Source organism: Rhipicephalus sanguineus, chromosome 5 (assembly GCF_013339695.2).
Source record: "Rhipicephalus sanguineus isolate Rsan-2018 chromosome 5, BIME_Rsan_1.4, whole genome shotgun sequence".
Lineage (NCBI taxonomy): Eukaryota > Metazoa > Arthropoda > Arachnida > Ixodida > Ixodidae > Rhipicephalus > Rhipicephalus sanguineus.
This window is the reverse complement of record NC_051180.1, coordinates 78,779,427-78,807,286: the sequence shown is the minus strand read 5'-3', so window position 1 is coordinate 78,807,286 and position 27,860 is coordinate 78,779,427. Positions and strand designations below refer to the sequence as shown.

General features: G+C 47.9%; 1 protein-coding gene across 1 annotated transcript; it reads left to right on the top strand.

Annotated features, from left to right (window-relative positions):
- The first annotated feature begins 958 nt into the window (after positions 1-958).
- LOC119394738 (uncharacterized) lies at positions 959-16,455 on the top strand. The gene is made up of 11 exons (XM_037662045.2): positions 959-1,012; positions 2,101-2,525; positions 3,723-3,990; positions 5,075-5,348; positions 5,930-6,099; positions 6,854-7,019; positions 7,465-7,714; positions 10,917-11,148; positions 13,288-13,360; positions 14,728-15,044; positions 16,164-16,455. The coding sequence occupies exons 1-11, from the start codon at positions 959-961 to the stop codon at positions 16,338-16,340; spliced, it is 2,406 nt and encodes an 801-aa protein (XP_037517973.1). The 3' UTR covers positions 16,341-16,455.
- The last annotated feature ends 11,405 nt before the right edge of the window (positions 16,456-27,860 follow it).

The following is a 27,860-nucleotide window of genomic DNA, read 5'->3' as shown; positions in this document are numbered from 1 at the left end:
GTGCAGCTTGTCGAGCAGCTTCGGCTTCGCGGGCTCGAACGGCGGAATCTGCTTCGCGGCGTCAACGTGCAGCTTCGGCCTCGCGGGCTCTCATCTCAGGATTCTGTCTGCGAGCGCGCGCTGCCGCCGCCTTCTGTGCCCTCCGTTCCGCAGCCTTGTCTTCCATCTGGCGACTCCGAGCTAAAGAGGAAGCGTGCCAAGAGGGAGCCTCATGGCGCGTTACTTCTGAAATGTTGTCTTCGGGTGTCGTTGAAAACACGAGACGTAGTAAAGAAGAAAGAACGCCACACAGCCGAACACGCACGAGAGTGTCACTCGCCAACGTCGTCGTCTTCTTCTACTGCATACGAGAACGCGCGCAGTAAAGAAGAAAGAATGCCACGCAGGTGAACACGCACGAGAGTCTCACTCGTCAACGTCGTCGTCTTCTTCTACTGCATACCAGAACGCGCGCTCTTCACGAACTAGATGTGGCTACTACAAACAAACCTACAAACGGAGGATGGGCAGACCCGCGGCATAAGAAGCTTCGCCCCTAAAAGAAGGGGCGGAGGGAGTTGAAGAAAGCTTGTTAGAACATGGTTGCTTGACTTCTCGAAAGCTTCGCTAGAAACGTGGCAGTGTGAGAGAGACACGAACGTTCTTGTCTGGCCTCACATTCTTCCGCCTCTAGCTCAGTTTTTGAGACGTCACGCTTACAAACATTGCTGTGAGATAGTTGACGTTGAACCGTCCAAATCGTGTCAAAGCTCGGGCCATTTCGAAACCGGAAGTACAGGATGAAAAAGAAGAAAGCTTCATGCGCGTGCATATGGGAAGGAAATCATCATCACTTTCATGCACGCGTGTCTCGTGGCAGCTGCATGCTCTCGCTGCACTTAAGCCTCGCCCACAGCGGTTCTTGATAGCACGAGAAGTAGCCGAGCACAGAACGCTGTATCACCGGAACCGAGCGTCAATGCAGCCCCTACTACCCAGGAACCACAACTCGCTGTTCCGCGAAGCGCACGGAGTAAGTATTTGCTGTGTTCTCTTTATATATGTTCTGGTTGTACCCACTGCTGCTAATACTTGTATTACTTGTAGTAACCTTCACCGAGGGACCCAATTGAATTCTCGTAATTTGGGAATCTCGCCGTTTATGCCTTTGAATTAATCTGTTATCTAATATTAGTGATTGATTGATTGACTGACTGACTGACTGACTGACTGACTGACTGACTGACTGACTGACTGACTGACTGACTGACTGACTGACTGACTGATTGATATCTACTCATCGACAAGCGCCCTCCAGGTGTGCCCTCATTGCAGTGACGCTGCTATCAAGGTAACAGCGTGACGGTCTTACTCTGAAGATGAGCTTCTTGTGTGAAAACAACAAACCAGGAATGTGTTGCGCGGCCATTGAAAACTGACATGCCAGCAAATAACAGGAAAACGCTTTTCTGGCCTCGCTGCAGTCGACTGCAGGTGGCGCACGACTGCAGGTGGCGCAGATAGGCAGTTTGGAAGGCGCTCGTGCGGCCCGCATACTTTTGCTCACGGGTGTACAATAGATTAACAGCGTTGATCTCTTTGGTTGCGTTCCGGCCATATGCCTATAGAAACGCACTCAAAGTTTGCCATGTCGATATTACGACTGTTGTCGTAGCCGTATGTCTCGTTCCAATGTTTGCAATGTGACTAGAACTGACAAGATTTCGATTAAGTGGGTCGCGATCAGCCGTCAGATTTCTTCTGTCCATGATTTGCGAGGTCGTTCTTCAACCTCTGTTGTCGTGGTCTGCATACAACACGAATCCGTTTTCTGTCGGGTTCCATGTCGGTTTGCAATCGACCAACGCTATTTCCGTCACGGAAATGACGTCAGTAATGTAGCATGACAGTTTACTTCCATCCACGCGAGACTTTCTAATTCCCGTTTCTTTTAGACTCCCGTTTCTAATTTCGGTGTCTTTAATTCAATTTAGGTTTCAGCTTCCAGCCCCTTGATTCAATGTCGGTTTCCTCCTCAAGTCGCCGAACGCGCGGCCATCGCTGGCGACGGCAGCGCGCTCGACGGATTCAGTCACGCTTCCTCGTGATTAACACTCGCAGCGCGATGCCGGCCGAGCTGCCGCTGATGGAGGGGATGCCGCCGCCGGACGTGCCGCGGAGGGAGGCGTCGCCGATGCTGAGGAAGGCATCGTTGACGAAGACGAGGTGGAGCGCCTGGCCAGCTGGCTAAGCTTGTTCCGCATGCTCGTCATCTTCCTGCCCCTGTTCGCGCTCTGCATGCCGAGCCTGCTCGGCGACTGGGAGCGCGCGCGTCGCAACGAGACCTCCCTCGCTTCCCGGCGGTTCATGGGCTTCATCACGCCTCCCGGAGCGTCATATCGCCGACAGTCGGTCCGCACCACGTGCCGTAGCCGAGCATGCATCGTGGCCGCCTCGAGCATCTCTCTCGACCCTACGGCCAACCCGTGCGACGACCTGTTCGGTCACGTCTGCAACAACTGGATCAGGGACCATCGCCTCAGCCGGTACGTAGGCTTCTGTGGTGTAACAGCAAACACCTATACGAATATTCTGCGGGATGAAGGCGTCTCCTCACGACCCCAAAACCACTGCGATACGTCGGCCAACTCGATCATACAGGATTAACAATAATTGTTGGTGTTTTACGTCTCAAAACCACGATGTGTGATTGGCCGTAGTGGAGGGCTCCGGAAATTTCGACCACCTGTGTTTCTTTAACGCGCACTTAAATCTAAGCGCACGGGCCCCTTGCTGTGTTGTGGGCTGGTGGTCCTGGCGAAGAAGCAGGCGAAGACCGGCGGTGACGAACGCAGCCGGCGGGGACGCTACCAGCCCCGAACACGCGGGTTGGCGCGAAGCGCCGAAGAGAAGAAAACAACGTCAGTACTCAACACACACTGACTTTATTTACACGTCGCCTTACAAAACATGAATGCCAGAGCGGCGCCCCCCGGCATTCTCACAGTGCATTCCGAAACCGAAACCACCAGAAACAACACAACACCCCTGAATCCATCGAAATGCGGCCGCCGCGGCCCGGATTCAATCCCACAACCTTCAGGTCAGCAGTCCAGCACCATAATCAGTAGAACTAGAACGACGCAGCGGGTGATCATACAGGATTAACAAGCCGAGTGAGTTGGAACGCTAACATACTTTTCGAAACGTGCAACCAAGCACACACGATGTGTTGTCTATTCTTTGCCCCGCGTATGCACCGCTGCACGTTTACCCAATTATGTCGATCATACACTTCAAAGATCTTCTATAGTCATAACCCTACACGCTATCCTTTTCTGTCTTCTAGTATTTAGCATGTTCTTGCATGTAATTTCACGTCCTGTTGACCTTCGTTTTCTCTGTAATGCCAACAAGATTGTCGGGTACACGTGGATCTGCTACGTTATAATATGCAGCGACGCTCAACTTACAGACAGCGTTGCAAGACTGCACTGCGCGGACTTATACGTATACTGTGCTCTAGTGTTGCCTTAGCCTTGATATTAGTATGACGCATTGGAAATGCCGATGCCTGTCACAGGCGCCAGTTTTGGCAGCTGTCAACTGGGCAGTTGACTAAAATGTGATTGCGAGAAGCAGCATAATATTACTGAGCAATTTCGCGGATTCGGCACTTCGGTCGATTAAGTCACTTGAATATATCAGCCTTCTGAACGTTGCCGGTAACTTTTTTGATACAGGAATGCGGAAACTTGGGAGGTGAATCGTGACCGGCGCACGGTGGACCACTTACACCAGGAAGCGCTGACTGAAGACCTGCACAAGATTCTGGCGGCCAGGGCCGACGGGCGCTGGTTGCCCGTGGCGTTGCACCGTCTCTACAGCAAGTGCCTCAAGCCGGGACTCAAGGACGCTGCCGAGCTTCGTACTAAGCTGCTTGACAGTGCTGGTCTCTTGTCTTGGCCATACAGCGCACGGGACAAGGCCCACGCCAAGGACATCTCCAAGGTGCGTACAGGTTGTTGTAAACAGGATCGATGAAATGAGTCATTCGAGTGGTAGTATAACAACGATTCACGAACCAATTATGTTAGCGAATCGACGAGCGTAATAAAAGGAGGGGGGGCTGATGAGAGGCAGGTAAGAGCGCATAACAGAGCTATTCCTTTGTTTTCTTTGCAGGTATTGTCGCGCTGTTCCAAGTTAAGCTGTTGTTTAGTAAATGAGATAGTATTCTTTGCGTAAGAGAGAGAGAGAGAATTTATTAGAAGGCAGAGAGGACGGCCTGAGCTTAATTATGCGCTCTGGGAGAGAGAGATTCTCGGGGGTGAAAGAGGGTGAAGAATCGGGATTAATGACGAAGTGCCTGCTACTCTGCACAGGGAAAATGGGAAAAACGGTGATGAAGATGATGATGACAGGAAGAGGTATGCGTATGTACAATAGCCACGTAACGAAGTGCTATTTTTAAAGTCTGGTGTCTAGTACAGTACCAGCTTGAGCTTGACATTTAGCAGTAGTGTGCGTCACAGGCAACATAGAGTGAGACTGAAGTTTCACTGACTTTTTTTTCTTATGTAGAAGTACGTGACGTCTTTGAAATGAAGTGGCATGCCCTCTTTCAATTTAATGCTCAGGAGCAAATACTGAAATAAAATGACGGGGAAATATATAACTTTGGTTTCTCCTGTGTGGTATGCTGTTTAGGGTATACAGTCACATTCGCTGGCAAAGTTTATGCAGTGTCAACACTGCTTCGGTTGCACAAAATTTGGCTCTTTACGAATACTGTCGATGTTTGGCAATATCGGCACGCGTGGGATCATTTGGATCCATGATATCGCCCGGCCCATATTTCGCGACAAACATTCCTACGCTTCATCGCTAAGCCATCGGATATAGAACCACACACTAACCTTAGACTAATCGATAACAGATTGATAGTGGTTAACAAAATGACTACGAGGTATCAAATAGTGAACAACGACAAGATAAGCGCGAGGGGTAGGCGCTGAATGCAAATAAACAACCTTTGACTTCATGCTCGACGTGGAACTGCTGATTATCACGTTCGGCGTTCGCAACTGCGCAGGCGGTGGGCAACGCCTACTACTTCACGAACGAGCCGGCACTTCTGCGCATGGGTGTGGGCGCCGACGGTCGTGCTTTTCTGGCCGAGCCTCGGCTGCTCGTGGACGCTCTGACGGTGGGTCCCCGCGAGGTGGCGCAGGCTGCCACTGCGGTCTTCTTGTCGGCCGGAGGGCAGCTGCCGGTGCCCGAATACGTCAACAAGGTGGAGGAGCTCCTGGACAAGGCGCGAAGGGGCGACGACCCAGCACCGTGGAATACCACGCTGCGCCTTCCAGGTGAAGTACTATAAGGATCTACTTTGTCTGAAATGCATATTTGAAGAAGTTCAAGGGAAGATAGAGGCTTGAAGCGATGAAAAATCCTTCTACACGGGTTGTCGCTGGAGCCAACATTTCGTCAAGTGATCTTATTGGACAGGTGGTCTTCTTCGACAAGTGGACAAGGCAGCAACAGTTGCTACCTTGAAGAAAAGACGACTTGTCCAAACGTTGGCTCAACGACACCGCCTGTTCTAGAATATTTCATAACTATAAAGAAGAAATGAGCATTGTTTGCTGTTCATGTTCATAGAAATCATTTACATCACAATTGCAAAAAATATATTTCCTGTTTATATATTTAGGCACCAGATAAAACTCTTATACAATCTGTAACTGTTACGTTCCATTAACTTCTCTGTTTCACGGCGACCTTCAAGATGTTAAATGCTGTAATGCTTAATTGATTGTGCCCTTGCTACGTCCAAGGTATTGAATTTGTTTTTACTATGTTTGTTGTAATGTATTTATATAGCAAATGAGGTCCTGAGTTAATATACTAAGGATCTGAAGCTCGCTTTTATCCCGTTGCGATGCAGAGACGAGGAATGACACATCCCGACCGAGCGCCGCGGGGGGACCACAGGACGCGTGGTCCTCATGGAACCTCCGCACCATAATTGAGGAGGCGTTCGAAGGTCGAGAGACTCCCGACGAAGTCGTGGTTCGGGCGCCCAGCTACGTCGACGCGCTGCCGGACGCGCTCAAGGTGCCTTCTTTAGGAACGAAGGATTTGCAATAGCAATATGCCTCAACAACTTCACCGGCTACTCATTCCTAAAAGGGACATTAAAAAGAAAAATTATTTTACTAGTATCAGTCAATTACCCGTTCGCAGTACCAAAAAACACCGTTCTTCCAGGGATAAAACGTTTGGTAAGCCGAAAGGGCGTAATAAGAAAATATCGAGTGGCGGCGCAATCTTCAACTTTCCGTATCAACTCGCCGTGGCGTCGTAACTTTTGATGGCGTCTGCTGGGTCCTATATAATCATTTATCGACTATATTACATTGTGTTGTAAATAAGGGAGCCAGCGACTCAATGATTCATCTTTCGGGAATTTTTATCCAACGGACGTACCGGAAGTACGACAGGATATAATGAAAGCTGTGACCTCATGCAGACGTACCAGCGTTGGGGGTTTTTGTACTTTAATTTTTTTTTCATCTCATAGCGGAGCTATGATAGCGAAATTAACAAAAATTATAGTTCTCAAAGTATAACTTACCACTGTAAATTGATTTAGCGTTTAGCTTTAGTGTCCCTTTACGGTCAACCAGTATAAGTGACGCCGGCAGTCAAAAGTTCGTGCCACAATCACCTCCGTGGAAAAAGAAATGAGCTGGCTAACACTTCACGGGTCTCGTATCCGTGTGCATAAATGCCAAAGAATGTAGACTGTGGCATGTAAAACTAGCCTAATTGACTCATAACGCGAGGATGGGAACGCCATGCGACGCAGCAAGTGAAAAAGCACGAGCTGCTCAACTACCTGGGTCTGCGCACGGCCCTCCTGGCATCCCGCCTGCTGCCAGCCGGTCCAGAGAAGCAGCTCCTCTGCCGGCTCATTGACGTCGATGACACGGCGCCAGCCCGAAACGCCACTGAACATTGCATTCGCCTGATGGGTGGGTGCTCGTTCTTTCAATGACTATCTCGCGTATAGCATATATATCTGAGCAAATAATGCTTTTATTTCTTCGTCGTTTCCAAGTGTATAAAAACGTTGTCGATCTTCTCACTAACCAGCCAGCCTGGTTATCTTACCCAGTGCTATTTAGGAGTATAAATAAGGAGTATAACTAAGTGCATATAATCGGTCCGTCTCGGCTGCTTACCTGAAGTTTGCGAGCTCGATCCTGGCCGCAGCGGTCGCATTTCGACGGAGGCGAAGTGCTAAAGGCCCGTGTACTGTGCTATATCAGTGCACGTTAAAGAACACCAGATGGTCAAAATTTCAGGAATCAAGTGGTTAATCGGTAAGGAGCTTGAGTATTCTGATCCTGTGCGATCGACTCGTGAAGATGAGGAAGGCGTGTGCAGCAAGGTCTACATCATTTGTACGCTTCGCAGCGAAATACGAGCCGGAGTTGGCGCTTTACGCGCTGACGGCCTTGTCTCCGCTGGTGACCGGCGTGGACACTGAATCCCTGTTGGGCTTCCTGCGGCGCCAGCTGTCCAGCGAGATTCGTGCCGGTGCGCTGGACTTAGACGACCCGACGCTTGCGGATCATCTTGCCGACCGTATCTACTCCATGCCGTGGATCGGACCTGCGCCGAGTTGGCTGCGGAACGTCACTTTACGCGAGGCATACTTCATGAGGTATGCGGCTTTTCCCGAAGAGGATACCTCCTTCCCGAAAGCTCCTTTTTCATAACTGAGGAAACTTTGCGGCGCAGATTGAACGAATACACATAACTAGGGGTGTGCAAATATGCGAAAGTTTCGAATATTCGTCGAATATTACATTCGAAATATTCGTATTCGATTCGAAAATCGTGTATTCGAAAAGTTTGGAATCTTCGATTATTCGAAAAATTTGAATATGCAATTCCATTATCATGAATAAAATAACTCGTCTTCCACATTTCTGCTGCGTTCGTATTGCTAAAAACGTTGCCGAGAGGAGCGATAAACATCGTAAGTACACGGAGGCACGATATCTGCCTGCGGCGAGCGCCCCAATACGTATGATTTATTGCTGGTACATCTCCGACGTGCAGCGCTGTTGGCGATCATGTAACCGTATATTTTCAATATTATGCGGCCGTAACGTGCCGCACTACCACTCGTTCACTATGCGGGACCACTTCTCAAGAAAGACAGTGACCCATGTGACTGGTGGCGGACTGTAGGCACCTTCAGATACCCCAGTCTGGCAAAGCTTTGCCCCATGTACCTCCCTATACCAGCCACTTCTGTTCCAAGCGAGCGTGCCTTTTCAGTGGCAGGGGGTTTGTCTCTGTTAGAAGGGAGCGCCTGCTGCCTGATCATGTGGAGCAACTCATATTTCTTCATGATAACATCTAACCATTACTTTCATTGTGCCGTGATATTTGATTGTGTTGTGATGTGCATTGCGCTAGCCTGGACATTGTGTTCTGGAGATAGCAGTGTATGTTGTGTTGCCAGTCAGGCTGTTAATGTTTTTTTTCTTCAAATAGCTACATGTTAAATAAAATATTGTTACTGTGGAGCCATTTTTCCTTTGATATTCGATATTCGATTCGATATTCGAAGGTGGATATTCGTATTCGATTCGTATTCGAAAAATTTGATATTCGCACACCCCTACACATAACACAAAATAACAGGACGGGCGCCAACTTCCAACTAATGTTTTCCGCGGTGTAAACGTCTTCGTTCAAGAAAAAAAAAAACGGCATGTCACGATGAATGTGTTGGCTCTTGCGTCATATAGCCGAAGCTAAGCAGGTTGGACTCGGTCCGTCCTTGATAGGGCGAAGTTGTGGGGTGATGGCTAACTAATCTTACAGCCTACCTGCTTGAAAAATACGTTAGCAAAGTTTTCCTCTATACAATTACTGTAGGAAACTCCGGTGCTGCGGTCGCTCTGCTGCCACGGGAATGATGGGTAGTGCGTTGATTTGTCTTAAACTTCGTGTTTGTTGTAGATAGTGGGACGTTGTGCACATAATAGGTCAATCATGCTGGCCCGCGTCCATTTATGTAGGACGAGCATGCAAGTGAGGTTCAGATCAACAGTTTATATAGCGTTTACACCCTTCCATAGTAATTGACAGGTTTAGTGGCGATCGCTTCGGGTAGCGCACTGACATACTGTCTCTACTATACATCGTTGGTGATGTTGCTGTGTTGGTGCACCTCTTCATCGCCATTTTTGTTTCTCTGAACTACACGGTGCTGAAGAAATAAGCATGGGCAGGTCATGAAGGGCGAAAGCAAGATAACCGCTGGTCATTAAAGGGCCCCTGCAACACTTTAAGGGGCGAAGCTCCTTAAGGCGGCACCCGTTCGTCCCTCGTAGTAGTAGTCGTAGTCCGTAACCAGTCTTACGCTTTGACCTCCAAGGTGGTGCCGGTGGGAGATTTTTCCTGTTCGTTGTTGAACAATAAAAAATTCGCAGCGGTAGCTAAAAGCCGACTTCTTCTGTCTCTCATTCCCATTAGCAGCCATTCTTTACCTCCAAGGTAGTGCCTGGTGAGATTTCTCCTGTGCGTGATTAAACAATAAAAATTTTGTTCAAAACGCCGTTTATTGATGAAATAAACCAACGAAAGACGCCAGATGTTTTGTAAAAGCAAAACGGAAGAACGCCAGATGTTTCTAAAGCAAAAGGAAAAGACGCCAGCTGCTTAACGAAAGACGCCAGATGTTTTCTAAAGCAATGGTTTTCTAAACAATGAAAATTCGCAGCGTACATGTAAAATTAAAGTGAGCTGCAAGTCGTCATAACTCATCGAACCTTTAGTATAAACGCGCCCTATCTCACGTCGGTGATGATGTACTGGGCAGAATTCACGGAAGATTCACGGTTTACCGATGAACCTCCGCAGCTTCGCCCACTCATCATCATTCACTCCGTGGATATGCTGTGATTTTTTTAAGCATGGTCAGAAAACGCTGCCTATCGGTAGTCGTCGAGGCTTCCGAGAACACACGAGCCAAACATTATAGCGCAGCACGCGGCCTGGAATTTACAGTTAATTTTCAAAGTCAGCTAGAAAGACTCCCTATTGTCTCCACAAATCATGGAGGCGAAATGGTAGAGGCTCGTATACTTAGATTTAGGTGCACGTTAAAGAACACCAGATGGTCGAAATTTCCGGAGCCCTTCACTACGGCGTCTATCAATCATATCGTGGTTTTGGGACGTAAAACTCAAGATATTGTTATTATCTCTACAAATGATGCCATATACCCAAATACTGCTCCCTATACCCAAAGTCCACGGCCGTTGGCTGATTTGGGCATCGTGAACATCATAGCCACCGTGGCTGCCGCGGGCTGCTGCCACGTGCCCGCGCTCGCACTCGCAGTCACACTGAAATAAGCCGCGCGTTCGAAGAAAAAAGATTAAAAGAAAGTGCTCAAGGTCATGCCACGCGCTGACGAAGGGACGCGGCTTCTTGGTCTCTTGTCACCCCCCTCCCTGCGTAGCTTTCAGCGGGCTCGCTGATACGAAAGGAGAGGGAAAGCTCTTAAAGCGTGCGGCAAATACCCGTTACTCCGCTCGTATACTTGACAGATTCTAAAAATGTTTTGCGGCAGTCGATTCGTGAGGCAATACGCTCTTTTGAGGAAGCCATTAGAAGATTACTTGGAGCAGTGTTGTTGCAGGGCTCCTTTAAGAGTAACAGACGCGATTCCAAGAGAAGGCAAGCGCATGATGGCGGAGGCAGAATGCTATAGGTGAGCAGATGAGATTAAAAAGTGTCGGGGTTAACGCAGCAAGCACAGGACCGGATCGATTGGTGAAATATAGGAGTGACATTTGCCCCGCAGTAGTCAGGCTGATGATGATGATGACGACACGGCTCAGGTTCTACGAAGGCAAAGCGGCGCCCGTTGGGTCCGCGGATACGTCGCAGGCCATGTTCGCCTGGATGCAAGAGAAGGCAGTCAGCGAGCACCTGGCGACGAACGGGCCGCACAGGACCACCGGCGACCAGCCTTGGCGGCCCGGCCTACTCTCAACGCGCTGCATGCTCGCGCTGCGCGAAGGAGAGGCCGCCGACAGCGATGGCGTGCCGCGGCCTGAAGCCACGCTACAGGTTTGTCGTCGCAATCCGGCACGCGGTCAGCACTCGTGAAATGACAAGAGCGGCGTGTTGGGCGGGTCGGTAAAGCTGCACGTTGAATCGTTGAATAGCGGAAAAAAAAACAAGCACAAAAGAAGGACCTTCGGTGCTCCTTTTGGACGATGAGAGATTGTTTCTTAACACCTGATAACGATGCCATACTGCTGTTACGTTGTTTACGAATTGTAAGCCCTCCTTTTTACTGTTTTTGCTTTTGTTAACTGATTACTTGTGCGCCTGCGCTTTTGTTTACTAAAGGTTATAATGGTGCATGTTTTTTTAGCCTTTTGAGATAACTATATACAGTGAAACCTCGGTGATACGATCACAGCTCATACGAATTTCGGGGTGATACGAATTTTTCGTTGGTCCCGGCCAAGGCCCATTGGCCTGCAATGTAATGGAGTACAGTTGTTGCGAACCGATTTTCACCCAGCGACGTTTGATACGAACGTTCGCTACCACCCAAGGGTACGAAGAGATGCTGTCCGCGCTGTCGTGGAAGACGCGCCAAGCACGTGCGAGCGCGGGAACGCAAGTGTGGGCATGCGCACCGCACCGCCAAATCGACAAAATCACGGTGTAAGAAAAACACTTTTCTTACGGTCGGAATAAACCTTCAGAGACGCGTCACGGGCTCCGAGTGTCGCGGGTCACAACGCACCTGGTTCATTATTTACGTGGCCGTATATTTACGAGTGCTGGCATGATTGCCCACATATAAAAACTTAACTGACAATCATTCAGGATTCTTCCTGACGTTGCCGCAGGCCTAACAAAAAATAAATGAAAATGTACGCCAGCTTTCTTTTGTCGCATTCTAATTTTCCATGCTTTCTGGTGACACGAATTTCGGATGATACGAATATTTTTGGCGGTCCCGTGAGATTCGTATCACCGAGGTTTCACTGTATACGATTGCAACAGTATGTTACATATGTGCTTCTGAATAAACATTGGTTATAAGTAAGCGCCTGTCACGTGTAGCTTCCTTTCCTTCTTCTGTCCATGTCTTTTCGCGCTAATAATAATAATAATAATAATAATAATAATAATAATAATAATAATAATAATAATAATAATAATAATAATAAATTGTTGGGGTTTAACGTCCCAAAATCACGACATGATTAGGAGAGACGCCGTTGTGGAGGGCTCCCGAAATTTTGACCACCGGAGTCCTTTAACGTGCACCTAAATCTAAGCACACGAGCCTCTAGCATTTTCGCCTGCATCGAAAATGCGGCCGCCGCGTTTTCGCACTATTCAACGATTCGAGTTGGAATTGTTTTTTGCCAATCTTTCTGTGTTGCGTGTCATCTCTAAGCAGTAACAAGCGCAGTAACAAGGACCAGTGGCCAATTCCAAAGGAGTAAAGGTGCTTGTAGTGCTGTGAGCTTACTAGTTTTGCACGTTTCTGTGCGCTTGGCGCTTTCTCAACAAAACCCCTTTCTATGCTGGTTGCGCTTTTTTTTTCCTTTTCCTCAATTTGGTGTCCAGTTGTATCGTCAGCCGCAAGTATTGAGCTCACGCGGCCAAAGCGCGAAAAATCGAAGTTTCACTTTCCTTTCTTTCTAAGAATGAACCTGTGATCACTAACTTGATGAAGTTTTACAGTCTGAACCTGTTCAGCGCTTCTCTTTAGAGCCCCTTTAAGGAATAAACAGCCTCGTGCGAACAAGGGAAGTCTTGAACTCGTGCGATCCTAGTAGGCTGTGGTCGCTTAGCAGGTAAGGTGCCACGCTGCTAAACTAGAGGACCATGGGTTCGACCCCCGACGACTGCAGCCGCATTTCTATGGGTTCTAAGTGCAAGAACTCGTGCATTTCGACTTAGCCGCACTTTAGAGAACCCCAGGTGGTCCATAATAATCGGATTCTCCCACTGTGCGGCGCACCTCATGATCGTAGCATGGTTTTGGACGCAAAATTTCATATTATTTCATTATTAATATTACTATTACTTTTTTTTTGCTTCACTGTCTGTTGGATGCATGTATATGAGAAGTCGTGGCCGTCGGCTGCCCTAACGTCGCTTGGTCCAGCTTTTATGTTGACTTTCGAAATAAAAGGAAAACGCAAAAATATGCTGGTGCGACGAAACACTGCGCAGGTGCCACCGGCTGCATTGGACTTACTCTGGGGCACACATCCGTCGACAGCCATGCTACAGGTGGCACGCATCGGTGAGTTTTATCTCCCTGCTGTACTGTGACGCATGACAACTGTAGAAACTAATTTGACGACGGTCGACATTCAGTCTTGTTCATATAACATTGAAAAAAAAAAGGTGTCAAGATCTAGGAAGGACGGTCACATTGGTGCCTTCTTTTTCAGCAGTTATTTTTAACGTTTGTACCTGTTAGTTACAATACTATATTATTCACAATACTGCGAATTCCACGTAACACATATGCACGCACGCACCCTATACGTGAGCAGAGACAAGACAAACAATAGCAATAGACACGCGCGTATGCAGTTGTTGACGTCGTTTCTGAAGCACATTATTGGGTGACGTCCATAGGCTTGCGCAGGGTTCCCCATCAGGGGTGGGGGGGGGGGGGGCGAAGGAACATCGCAGCGCCTCCCCCTCACCCTACTAAATCAATGTATGGGGCAGATTTCGCGCCCCCCCCCCCCTCTTAGGTGACTAGAAGGGTCAATGTACGGGGCAGATTTTGCCCCCCTCCCCTTTTAGATGATTAGGGAGGGGCGGCCGCCCCCCCCCCCCCTCCCCCGTGCGCACGCCTATGGTGACGTCAGCTACGAAACAAGTTGTTACTAATCGCTGCAATCACACTTGCCCACTTTCACAGTATAGCCGTCGCATCTGCCAAAGCAGCGCTTAGTACATGACTAGGCTACTCGATTACAGGGATAGTGCGAACGAGTGACGACATTGCGGATATCAAGCAATTACGGGCTATATCGGGCACACCTCCAATGACACGATAATGGCCGCACGAACGCACGCACACACACACACGCACGACAATCGAAAGCGTGGCGATAACACCGTATGGATAGTTAAACCTCGTTATAACGAGTACTGATATAGCGAATTATCTGTTATAGCGAACTAAATGCGACTTTGGTTGGTCACGCTTCATTTCAGTGACATTCTTTTTATAACCAAACTGCAAACGCGAGAACCACCGCGATATACCGGTTGTAACGAAGAAATGTTCGGTTCGTGCGAGGCTCAAAGCTAGGAAGTCAGCATAAAAAAAACTAAATACACATCTTTAGCAGTTCGAAAAGGTTGCGGAAATTCCGGTCGTGAAGCGCAAAAAAAGCGCATTTGTCTGGTCGCGTCACCGTATATGAATCGAAGGAGGCACGTAATGATCACATCGTTTTAAGTTGGTTTCAAGCCGAGAATAAAACGTTTCTGAATCTACGATATTGTGTAAACCAGATTGCCGATTTGTTAGAGCCAATATTTACCTTCTTTACAAAGAACATCGGATATAACGAACTAATTTATGGTCGCTCCTGCTACTTCGTTACAACGAAATGTATGCGTATTCGGACTCTTGCTTTCTCCTAGGCGTGCGTGCGTTCAAGGCAGTGCTGGAGTATCTGTTCCGCTGGCAGCAACGGCAGCACACCGACGCCACGGGGCCGCACGTACTCGACAACTGCACCCCGTGGGACGCGGCCCCGCGCCAGCTGGACATTGCTCTCGAGTCCAGGGCGCTGTCCCTGGCGCTACGTGCTTACCTGGCGTGGCCAGGAGCCCCGGAGCTCGTGCTGCCGACGCTGCTGCATCTGGAACCCGAACAGCTCTTCTACGTCTTCTACGCGCTCAACCAGTGCGAGGTCAATGGGCCGGACGTGGAGCAGACTCTCGCTTCCAGGAGCAAGGTGAGTTTCCTCGGCACAAGCAGGGCTATTTGTGAAAGAAGCATGAAGCTGCAGAATTCACAAATTGATCCAATACGCAGAATAGATCCAGCCAATATCTTGTCTTTCTTAAGTCCAAATCGCCATGGATACCCGCCACGGTGGTTATGGTGCTTGACTGCTCGCCCGAAGGTCGCGGGACCGTATCCTGGCCGCGGTGGCGGAATTTTCGATGGGGGCGAAAATACTTAAAAGCCCATGTTAAGGCGCACGTTAAAGAACCCCAGGTGGTTGAAATTTTCGGAACCCTCCATTATGACGTCCCTCACAATCATTTTGTGGTCTTGGGACGGTAAACCCCAATACTTAAAAATGAAATCGCCATGGATTTCTGCCTGAATGTCTGCATAAAGGCACTGGTGACGTCCGGATACACGGACAACGAACAATCATGTCTGGGGCCTGCTGGTCGATTCTTCTTGTCCACGGTGACCCGACAGCCACAAACCATTGTAAAAGACGGTAGGCTGCAAACACAGACACAGAGAAGTTGGGACAGCACGAACGCCGACTAACAACTCTGAAAGGCTACCGTTTTTCATCGCAAGCTTCCATCTTCCACTTCCTGCCGTTTTTTTGGAACTCTTGTTAGTCGGCATTTATGTTGTCAACGACTTTTCTCTCGTGTCCATGTCTGCATGCCTACCGTATTTTATCATGAATGCCTACGAACTATAGCTCAGCTTTCTGTCATTCCAAGTCACGAACTATGTCAGATTGACCATGCCGGCATGTCCCGACAGCCACTAAGCCATTGCAACTCATGTAATAGCACGAAAAAAGTGGAAAGGACGACAACGGGGACAGAGTGTACAGAGCGCTGTTTACACTCCGTCCCTGTTGTCGTCATTTCTATTTTTTCGCGCTGTTACATGAATTAAATAAACCAACTAGCCCACCGAGAAACCATTCTTCACTAAACCATGTTGTCGATTCATCATGGTTTGATTGGCGATTGTACGGCTGAATTACAGTTTGTGCTTCACTAGAAACTTGTGCTTCACTAATCTTATGCGATTGACTCATTGCCCAATAGACGGTACCTAATATTAAGGCTTATTCATGCTGAATATCATGCAGCCGCGCGACGACGGGGCCCGAGCCGGCCGTGCTTCCTGGGTCAACCGGGTGACGGCCAGGAACGAGGACTTCGCTAGGGCCTTCAGGTGTCCTACGCCGCTGAAGCCACCGAACCCGTTTCGCGACTGCGGCCTGGTTCCCCATCGAGCTCCGGGGGCACGGACGGTCCGCACCTGAGCTTGCGGACTTCAACAGAAAACTTTCAGGCGCCCCCGTGGAATCGGAGAAGCCTTCGCTTTTTACATAAATATATCACACGTTCATTAAACTGCAAATGTTCAGGGCTCATTCTGTATTACAAAAGGCGAAAAGGCGGACAGACAGCTAAATCAAACGGTTGCTATTCTAAGTAAAAAAAAAACTTCAAGATATGTGCGCAGCTGTCCCTGACACATTTAGCTGCCTCTCAGTTACCTTGCTTGCGACCTGCATTTCACACCTGTCTTTTCCTGCACGTGCGGTGAGTGATCTACGTCTGCGCATGTCTTCAAAAAAAAAGGGGGGGGGACTACCGTGGGCACTGGCACTAATGTGTTAATGCGTTCCTGCAGCTTCCCTCCATGGGCGTATGCGAGCACATTGTCCTTTATATTGCGAATACTTTCAAAAAGTTGGCGTTCAGTCTGTCCCCCCCTCTTCTCTTATCTAGCCTTGCGCCCTGTTCACGAAGCTATTCACCACATGACCCAACACAGAGTACTGTTAGGCTACGACTACATCTGGCCGAGTATGAGATCACGGGCGTAATTTCTACGCTAAGGTACCGGCTAAGGGCCGGTACCTTAGCGTCTCCCGCGAACGAGGGTGGAAAGGAGTGGGAATGAGAGGATCGTATGACCAGACGACATCACACACAACTAGAAATTGCAAAGAAAAGGTGCGTTTTCCTTCCACCTCACCTAAAAGGTAAACAAAAAGCAGTCTGTCGACTGGCAGCGGTTACAGAGCAGAACGTATCCGAATCTGCTTATCTCTCACCTCATTTACCCAGACAAATGCAAGAACTGTGATTCTAGGGCCTCTCTGGAACCGACTGATAACATAACACGCTGAAACACGCGCGCGCTGAAAGACTGTGTTGCACAACTCTACATGGAAGACCGTGTAGCACAACCCTGAAGATCAACCTTGGCCTGTCCAGTGGACCGAGGAAGCCGCCGGGACTCAAGAACTCCTTGCCGCCACTTAGGCGGGACCTTCTGCCCGTCCCACAAACTCGCAGGGTCTTTAAATAAAGCTTTTTGACTGATTGTAGCATTTCAGTTCCGAAAAGAAACGAGGCACAACGGCAAGTAAGCACAACCAAAGTAGAAATACCGAGAAACGAGGTGCATAAAGGTTTGCTTTTATAAAGTAATTGTACTAATTATGAAGATCGTCGTTATGTCGTGGATATTCAAATACAGCATGTTTACTGTGTAACTAGGTAGGTAAACAAACGTGTAATAGTGCGGAGAAAAGGATCGGCAACCCCGCATACTTGCAGTGGTAGTGGGGGTGTTACGCCGATGGGGGTGTTACTCAAATAAAAATTGCTCCAAGAATATCTCGCAGTAAAAAATCGACGAATAATATCCTTTGGGTAAGTGATGCGTAAGCGTATATAGAGTTTTATGTTATTGTAAGCTGCGGCCTCCCCTGCATCGTTTTTGAACGGCATTGGCAGGGAGTCTCTCATTTTCCTCCAGCGTTCGTCAGCGACTGCAACGGCCCCACAGAAGAAACATCCCGTAACCACCGAGACGCGTGTTTGGCATCAAATTATCACAAATTCTAAAGCTTTTCCTGGTGGGCACAATCCTCCATGTTGGCTTTACATGTGCTCCTTAATAAAAAAAAAATTACAGCATATCCACGGGTGAATGATGAAGAGCTTGGGCGAAGCTCCTGATGCAATCATGGTCTCGGGATCCGTTTCTCGTTGAGCCCGTTTCGCAGCGGCGTCCTTGGCGCGCACCGTCGCGGGATCCGCCTGGCTGCCGCCGAGCGAGCGCCAAGCAAGCGAGTGCGGCGCCAGGCGGATCTCGAGGCGGTGCGCGCCCGCGAAGCCGCCGCCAAGCGCGCGCCCGCCGCTGCGCTTCGTTCATGCTCCACCAACGATCCGACACGTACAGCGACGATCCAGGAGAATGAGAGAGGCGCTCGCTCCCCGCGCATCCCTGCGCAGCCCGCGCAGCAGCCAATTGGAGAGCAGCGGCACTTCTAGCGCCATCTAGTGTCGATTCACACAAGCGCCATATTGCACACAATTCTATTGGACCAACGCCATCTAGGAAATGAGACGAGAAATGGTGATGACGACACAGATTGTGTACAGCGCCATCTAGAATATTGTCCCTGAACTGCACTTTGTATGTACTTCCACTGTGTACTTCTATGAGACAGCGACATCTATTGCATTATACGGGAGATACTGCCATTTGCGCCGGTGACGCCGGACAGCGGAGACGTGACAAGGTTAGACTAGGTAGGTAGGTGTGGTTTGTAGAAGAAAAGGCGCCTAATTTCTGCAGCCCGGTCGGGAGCACGGCGCAGCGCCTATTAGACTAAGAGGAGCTACGCCCCTAAACGTTATCATCATGAACCGGCACGCGCTCTCTTCGTTATTTTTACAGTGAAACTGCTTTAAGCTATCGGTAACTTGGGCCACAGCTATCGGGTATGCGCCACAGGAATTGGGCAAGCCCCACCACCGTGTACAGCAGGTGCGAGTGTCAAACGAACACATGAAAGAGAGAGAGAGAGAAAAAAAGATATATAAATTATAGAAAAATAAAGGGAATAAAGTATATATATATATATATATATATAGACGTCAGACTCTGGAGTTTCCAAGATGTGTGGCGCCACCTGTCGGAGAAGTATTGAGTAGTGCAGAGACCGACTCTCTCGCACAGTTTGCTATGGGACCAGGTGCAACTAGCGAGTGCGAAACAACGACTGAGCTTAATATCGCGTGTGTTTGCGCATTTAGCACTCAGAACGAGAGCTGTCAATTGCTCTCCGCTAGTCGGACGCGCCACCGAGCCGTCGTGAAGTGCTTGCTGGATCACTCGCCTGAACGACGGCGAAAACAGCAGCAGACGAGAGCCCTCCGCACGCTACGAAGAAACTCCGCAAAAGACGCACTGTTGCGTTGTGAATTGCCACGGACGTAAAAGACTGAATAACAACGTTCAGTTTTACCGATTTCCATAGTTGTCGTACGAAGAAGAAAGGCGAAAGCGCTGGATACGGGCCGTTGCGAGCGTGTTGGGTAAGCGAAGTACCCACGTTCTCCACAGCCGGTGGCATGAATGTGTGGCTCTGCTGTTGTTTTGCGTAGCCCTGATGCAAAACCGTGGTAACCTTGACTATGAAGCTTAGCAGAGGCTCTCACCGCGGTGCTTGTCGTGTAACACGAAGTGAGCAGCTAGAGGCAGACTGGAGACGCGTGATACGCACACCGCGACGAGTTGGTCGTCACAACACAGCATCGCGGACGTATGTACGTTTTGAAGGCTCAGAGTTCTGGTTCTAACTAGCTGACACCACGTGCGTCATACAAGTAAATCGCAGAATGTTGGTCGTGACCCCCTTCAGGTTTGTTTCGCCCGTGTCCTCCGCGGTTGCCGTAGCTATCTCGGAGGCCACGGTTTTGCCTTTGGTTGTACCCCGCGAAAGTGGACACGCACGTATCCCCATTTGCAGTACATACAAGCGGAAGACGACCATCAAGAGACCATTTGAGGATGCGTAATAAAACACTCCAATGCACAGGAAGCGAGAGATGAATTAAGGGAGAATGCAACTGAAAAGGCGAAAATCGCCGGAATCATTCGCCCCTGATGAACCGAGTTTTGTACCACTGATCGTAAGATGCATAGCTGAGTAAATTGATCGTGTATGTAGGTACTTTATCGCTGTGGCATACGTATATACCCGATTTTAACGCATTTAGGCTCTAGAGAACGGATGTCGGAGTGCTTGCCTCGAACTCGGTGTCGTGTGATGCTCGCTTGTACTTGCGAGTTGCAGCGCGCGGGAATAACTAAAACTTTTTTTGCATTGTACTCGCAGTTCGCTTTGATCAGCTTCCTTTGTTTCTGAAGCGTGGATTGGCGGAAGAAGCTTTCCAGGTCCTTGATTTTCAGGAAACCGCGCCTCGACACCAACGAAAGAGGAGGGTTATATTGCGGCCTATGCACATTCGCTTGCGGGCGGCTCTGCACTACCCAGTTAGTGCCAGGGCTACGATGAGGGCGCTGGTGGCGGTGTTTTTCGCAGCGCCGCCTGGGCAGAGTCTGACGTCTATATATATATATATATATGAGAGACAGAGAGAGAAAGGGAAGAAATAGAAAGAAATAGGGTGAGAAAGAGAGAAATAGAAAGAAACGTACACAATAAACAGAGAGAAAGATAAAAATAAAGAGAAACGAGAAAGGCCTACCAGCTGCGCTCTTCCTTCAGCCTTGGCACCACTATACATGGCTTGCGCCTACGTCACTTGACGTCACTGCTGGGAGCGAGTCGACCATATTGGTGAACAGTGGTTAGACCTTGTTCAGCGCTGCCTGGTCGCACCTGCGAGCTTCTTCCTCTACTATGGTTATATGCGCAGTTGTAGGCTGCTCTAATCGTAGCGACAGCTGGGGAAGAAAGAAGCAGCCCACTAGTATGAGCTTCTTTCGAATACGAGAGGTTATTGAAGCTCAGTGCAAGCGTACGAAAATGCTTGGCGCGAACCGTCAGAGGACCTGGCTGGCGCGCAGAAGGCGTGCAAATTTCGACGAACAAAACCCCAACGTTCGTGTGTGTGGAGCGCACTTCGTAGCATGGATGCTCTTGCGTTCGTAGGAAAGCCGTCCGCGTTGTTCGACGAGACGAACCCAGACTGGGCGCCGCCGTCTCTACGGCTCGGCTACAGCTGCAAGCATGCAGGCCCTGCGCGACATGAGTGCACGAAAAAACGGCGTCATGAAAAATGGCAAGCGGAGGCCGAACGGCGCCGAGCACAGGCCGATGCGTGTTGATGAAGCCGAATGCGGTTCGCTCCCGATGACGGTCCGCATGCAGTGAGTAAACCATCAGCACTACGTTCACACACACGTACTGCATCCTTCTATGTTGATGACATACTGGACAACACAGGAGACGTGCGATCGAAAAACGCGCTGCGGCGTGTGCACCTCGCAGCATTCGCACGAGAACTAAGCGCGAACATCAGAACTTGTTGATTTAGCAGCGTTCGCGCATCGCTATTTCAGAACTCGGAGCTGGCGAAAGGGCCATTTTCATGAACCATTCAACTTACCTTGCAATCACGATCAAATTTACGGTCGCGAAGCTCGTTTTCAGACAGGCTCTTTACCCAGCCGCTGGTAAACTAGTCGTGCGGTTCCATTGATTTGTACGCCTTTATTTCGCCCAGAGTAACCAGGTCAGTGCTGAAAACCAAATAGTCCACGATGTCCTCGTACCTGCGACACGTCTGGGAAGACGGAGATGTTCGATGACGTGTCCGTTCCGAGTCGAAGCGTGTAGGGATCCACTCCGTCGCACAACCGCACCTTTTCCTCATAGCGAGAACTCGCTTGCCCTATCAGTTCTGAATATAGTGCGCCGCATTTAACGGCTGCCTTGTGCCAACCGGCGGCATGATGCACGAGAAACGGCTCGCGAAAAAGAAAATGACCGTGGGAATGCGGTTCCGTCGAACTAGGGTGGCTAGTCGTACTGAACACTGTAGTCGTCCTACGGCTGGTACGTGCGGCTGTTCACCAATATGGCCGCCGCAGTAGGACCGCAGCAATGGTGACGTCACGTGCAAGCCATGTATATAGTGCGAAGCTGCCATGATTGTTTTTGTATCACCGGTAAAACGCATTCATTTGGTTGAGATATACTCACCTTTCACAAGTGCGGGTGTTTAGCCACTGCGGGCAAGATACTGCGCTCTTAATCGTGTGGTCGTAGGTTCGAAACCCATCACTGCGAAGAAAAATGGTTATATATAATCATTTTCTTTAAAATAGAAATTCACCTTACGTGATGGACGGGCGGTCGTACGGGCATGCAGATTTCTCGATGAGCCTACAAAGGTATATACGCACGTAAGAACTCGCGTAATACTCGTTATATTGTCGAAACTGTTAGTGTAAAAAACACTGTTAGTGTGAAAACTACCTACAGGGTGTGTTTTTTCGACGCCCTGCGACGACCGCGTAATTGTGCTTTTTAGCACAACTACGCAGTAATACGACAAATCTTAATTGCATGCCGTCAGAGTAACGAATCTACGGGATAATGAGCCCACTTACGACGACTAGTTCTCGACAACTGTTGCGGTGAAGCAAACTCATCAGGGAACTTTCCGCTCGGAAAATGAGCATACTAGGTGCATCGTTGCAAGGTGTGACGTCAGACAAAAATTGAGCCTTATCATGGGTGATAAAGGCCATAGAGTTTCCTAAAATTAACTAGAGGGGACTCTGGCGCTGCGATCGTCCAGCTACCATGGGAATGATGGGTAGTACACAAATTTGCCTAGTCTTCGTGCTTGCGGCTTCAAACGCACTTGTGGCTTTGTTTATTGATGTGTTTTGGCGTTCGTTCCGGATAAAAGAATAGACCGTTGTGAACTTCGTGACCAGCTTTGATTTGGTGAGCCTAAAAAAGTTAAAGTGGTGAAGTGGAACTGCTCAGTTTTGCTACAGTATTCTAGTACACTGTAGTTTTGCTGAACTTTGTTTTGCGACAAAGCGGATGCAGCCGACGCGGAGCCAAACGGAGCCGAAAGAACGAAGTTTAGACAAATTTGTGTACTACCCATCATTCCCACGAGCGTTTCTTTTCTCACAGACTCCATCCGGGTAACTTGAGATCTGGAGACTTTTCGTCCGCTTGCTCCTTGAAAATCCCTCTACGTCTGGGTACTACCTAGGCAACTGTTTATCCCTAAGAGACCCAGCCACTCGGCTGCTTGTTGATGGCGCGTGTTAAACTTGTCTACGAATACGAAGTTTGTGTGCGCGCGGATGGTGGTCTGCGGCCGAGGTGTGTTTACTTTCCGTCCGTTCCAGTTTTTACACCCATCGAACGCTTCGAGATTGCCCCCTGCTTTAGTTAAAGGGCCTCGCAATTTCTGAAGATGTCGGTCTTGTAGACGACGAACTTTTTGCATGTGGGTACGCATTTGTACTTATAGTAGCGTAGCTGAAAGAGGCGGAGCGCACGTGTTGCGTCCGGGACGCGTGTTCACAGTGAATGCGCTGCGGGCTCAGCGATACTGTCTCCCCGAGTGACAATCCACGTATGCTGGCAAAGTGAGAGTCAAGTGCGCTCCGTGAGCGACACCCTGGACGGTACTTTAGCAACTGTTAATCGTTACGTCTGGGCGTAACGCTAGACACCGCCTTTACATCGATCGCGTTTGAGCCCTATGGGTATTAAATTTACGAACAGCGATGGCCGCCTTCTTCAGCCTGAGTAAAAGACCCAATCATGATCAAGAAATTCGATGTGGATCAGGCCCGATTGTGATCGAAAGGGGTTGTGTGACACCGGTATTATGTTTTCCACCGCTTGTCTGAAAAGGCTGAGTGAGGAAATCGGTGTCATATTCTCAAAACGCTGCCTAATGCATCCAGCAAAGCTGCTATTGCCGTGGCAGTGAAGTCATGCCAGCTAGACATGTATTCAAATGTGCATGGTCATTCTTTTAGAACTGACCTGTTTCATTGGGCTGTAGTTTTCCTGCAAATTGTTCGATTTTAATGCAGCTTACGGTCAAAGATTCAGGAAGGATGAAAATTTACTGGCTCGTCCCATTTTTTTATGCGCAATGCAAAAGAAAAAGAATAAGTAAGAAATAAGGAAAAGTGCGAAAAAACTCTGAATGTCATGCTGCATGCCACACACGACTCGTAAAGGTTTGTAAAAGTTATAAATCACTTGCCCTACCGCAGGTGTTGAAATGACCACCCTGCATGATCACACACTTTTTGATGCATTTATTAGCATGCACAAATTTTAATGGACAAGTGGCATCGGTATTGCAAATTATTTGACACCATGATGCTGTCACCACATGCTCTAACTAGGACTTTTATATTTTTCATATTAGTGTAACGTAAAAGTTGCCCATGCAGACTTGCAGGGAGTACTGAAAAACCCAAACGACATTACAGACAAGCACAAGCAAGGTTTGGGGCTTTGCGTAGGCAGAGTTGCTTTGGGGAACGCAACATATAAATCTGCAAGAATTGGGCACACACCCAACAGCCAGTATCAAGCATGCTCTTTACCTTTCCAGTGATTCCTAAAAACTTGCTTCGCAATAGGTAAGCAGATATAAACACATCACAAAATGGAGTAGAAGTTTTGTTTTATCTGTTACTGCAGGCCTTGAGCCCAGAACAGCAGGGCAAATGAACAGAAGTAGTTATATATGATACTTAAGTTCCTGTGTAGTAACGCCCTATTTCAAGTATCATGAATTGCCAACTCACCCAATCAGCCATTCTGTTAGGTATATGTGGATGTGTGTGCATGTGTGTTGTGTGTGTGTAAATAAGTAATGAACATAGAAAAAAAATAGTTGGTTTAATAAACACATGAAGCACAAGGCTAACGAATACACAATAAGAATAAACAATGATCAATAAAAACATATCATTCACATGCACCAACATCATAAACAAATGTACGACATGGAACCATACAGGTGTATTACTGTTCAAGGTTCATAGTTCTCATTCTCTTTGTGGACTGGTGGTAGTTCGTCCCAGTCATTTGATCGTTGAAAAAAAAAAAGTGTTTAAATGTCTTAGTGATCTCATTCATCTGATAGCTACAGGGTATAGATATGTAAAATGCAGCGATCATAGGCTGTAGAAGGGTACGAATTTGGGCTGGTTGGTTCATGATTACGGGTGAGAAACAGCGCTAAAAAGACGGGACAAGAAAGGACACGAGACGACGGCGCCGTCGTCTCGTGTCCTTTCTTGTCCCGTCTTTTTAGCGCTGTTTCTCACCCGTAATCATAGGCTAGTGAGTGCAATCCTTGCCCCCAGTTTGAAGAACACACACAAAAAAATAACCACTAATGCACAGGCCAACCCAGGTATAGCCAGGAAAAAAACAGAATACTTTAGAATTCCCCTAGAAAACAAATACGACACCTTAGAACAAGAAGAAACAAAAGACATAGAGGAAACCACAACTAGACCGATTTCTGAATCTGTAGTCGAAGTTGGAGGTAAAGCATCAATGCAAGAAGTAAGCAACATCTCTTGAACCACAAAAGACTGGATAAAGAAACAACAACAGATAAGTGGGTGGGCATAGATAAATAGAATTTGCTTAGCTATTAAAGCTATCAATAAATATAAGCCCAGTGACATATGGAATTATGATATCAAAGAGCAGTGAAAAAGGTGATGGCATCGAAACAGCTACCAGGCAACTCTAGGAAAGACCGAAATGCATGCAGTGAAAGATAAGCATGGCAATATTAATGGTAAACTGAATGAGTGCATCACGTGTTACACCACTAAAACTAGATAATTTATGAGCTCGTGGCAATTTCTATTCAGGCCACATGGTTTTGAGAACACTGAAGAACTTATAGTTTTTGGTGCAAAGTTAAAAAAAAAGCAATTCGTACCATTCTTTTCCCTCTTAATAACATACTGCCATGAACCAAGGCGAGTAAAAGTCCTTGATTACTTTATCAATAAAAACTGATTCAGTGTTTCAGATTAGCAAGCCTTTAATGTTGAAGTAAGGCCCGTATTCTGAAATGCTCCTTGCCTCAGCGAGGAGGCCATAACTGCTTCAGGACGCCTTGCCATGTATTCTATAACGCTTCTTACCAAGGTTCCCTCACTGAGGCCTTCCTTGGTGCTCTCTTGAGTTAAGGTAGCACTAGGGCAACCTTCGTGCCTCCTTACCTCGCACTAAAAGGGTGCTTCTCTGAAGTACTTTGTCAGTGACACTGTGTCCGATCTTTTTTTTTTTTTCGATCGATTCCTTGTACTTCTGCACGAGCTCTGTAATTATATCCTTCCCATTGCCGATCAAAAATTGCTTGTCGGGCATGTTTTTTAATGTGCGGCTGAACAGCGGCCAAAATTTTTCATTAAGGTGGTGCAGCACGAAGAGGACAGGGTACACAGAGACGACGAAGATGGAATGCTTACTGCCAACTCATGCTTCGCACCTCAAAGGGTTAAACATTCTTTAGCGAGACCCGTATTACACCTTTGAATGCGTACCACCCTGTGTTTGTGACATCATATACTACGTCCTACCTTCCCGTGCAGGCAGTCAAAAACAAATGGTGATCCTCCTGCACACAAATCGTTATTGCAGTCACCGCTGTCGGGTTCCCAAAAGCTGTAGAAGCTCACCGCAGTGTCAAATGAAAAAGAACCACATGTCCTGCATGGTTTCCTACTTCTCATTCGGGCTGGCTATCACAGGAAAATATTAGCAACTGTCTTAAAACGGGTAAAATTCAGTGAAAACAGCTCTCAATGGCACAAAATAAACTTCATACCAGTAAGCACACATAAAGTGAGAACAGCTAAGATGCAAGCATTTATGACAAGAGAAATCACAAGAAAGGAGACATGGTGAGAAAAAAATTTCCACACTCCATTAACATTGGTCCTTGCCTTATTAACTGAAACGTCATGCTTCCTTGTTTAGAGGGTACAGGTATATGTGGCTTTGTTGGTAGGTGGGCAGCTGCAATTTGAAAACAACTACATTTTCCCACTTGTGTGAATGTAAAAAAAATGCTGAAAGTACACGGTAAACCATTCATGTGTGTCACTTTGTCAACCATTAAAGCAGCATATGCGGAATCGGCAACAGACAGGCAGGTACACTCTTGCGACAGAGCATCGCAAAAGCAAAGGTCAAGGGATGAAGCAACACAATAGTCAAAGGTCACAGGTTCTCAGTCAGGAAACAAACCAAACAACACAAGTGACATTCCCATTTCTGTTGTTTTGATGTCAAGTACAAGAGCAACACACGAAAAAAAAACTAATTTCAGTATAACAAGGAGCAAGCATTTGCAGCTGCAAATGTTGGTTGTGTGCATCTGCTCTAGTCTGCAAAAGACAGTTGTAGGTAGAAGAAACTGCAGTAGCAATTGAAGGGGTGCATTCGTGGAATGGTGAAAGTTCCAGTGCTGGGCTGAACTGAACCAAATGAAGTATCCCATGCCTATAGAAGTGTGTCACCCATCTAGAAGTTAAATGTACCATCTAATCTAATAATGGTGCATTTAACTTCACATTTTGCATTGAGCCAGTTAGCCAGTTATAAAGTCTCATGACCAACGGAAAACTTGTCTTAAAAAGGTGCACCTTTACCAACCACCAACTGTAGAAACAAAGTTGCAGGTGCATTCACACCACTGATACACCCGTGCGACAACATGAATGAAAGCAGTCCATGCTGCTTCTCAAAACATTTCGCTTCTCTTTATTTACTCACCATGTAGACGTATCCTTGTCATTGTATGTCCAAATATTGAACACTAGCCATGTGATGTAACCAGCAGTTGCAATTATTTCTTATTACCACCTGACGTCTAAGGATCCTGCTCGGCTCTTTTTTTATAGAAGCATGGACACTTTCATTACTTTGAGTGCACGTGCCCTAGATTTTTAGCATCAACTATATTAAAACTCAATCACA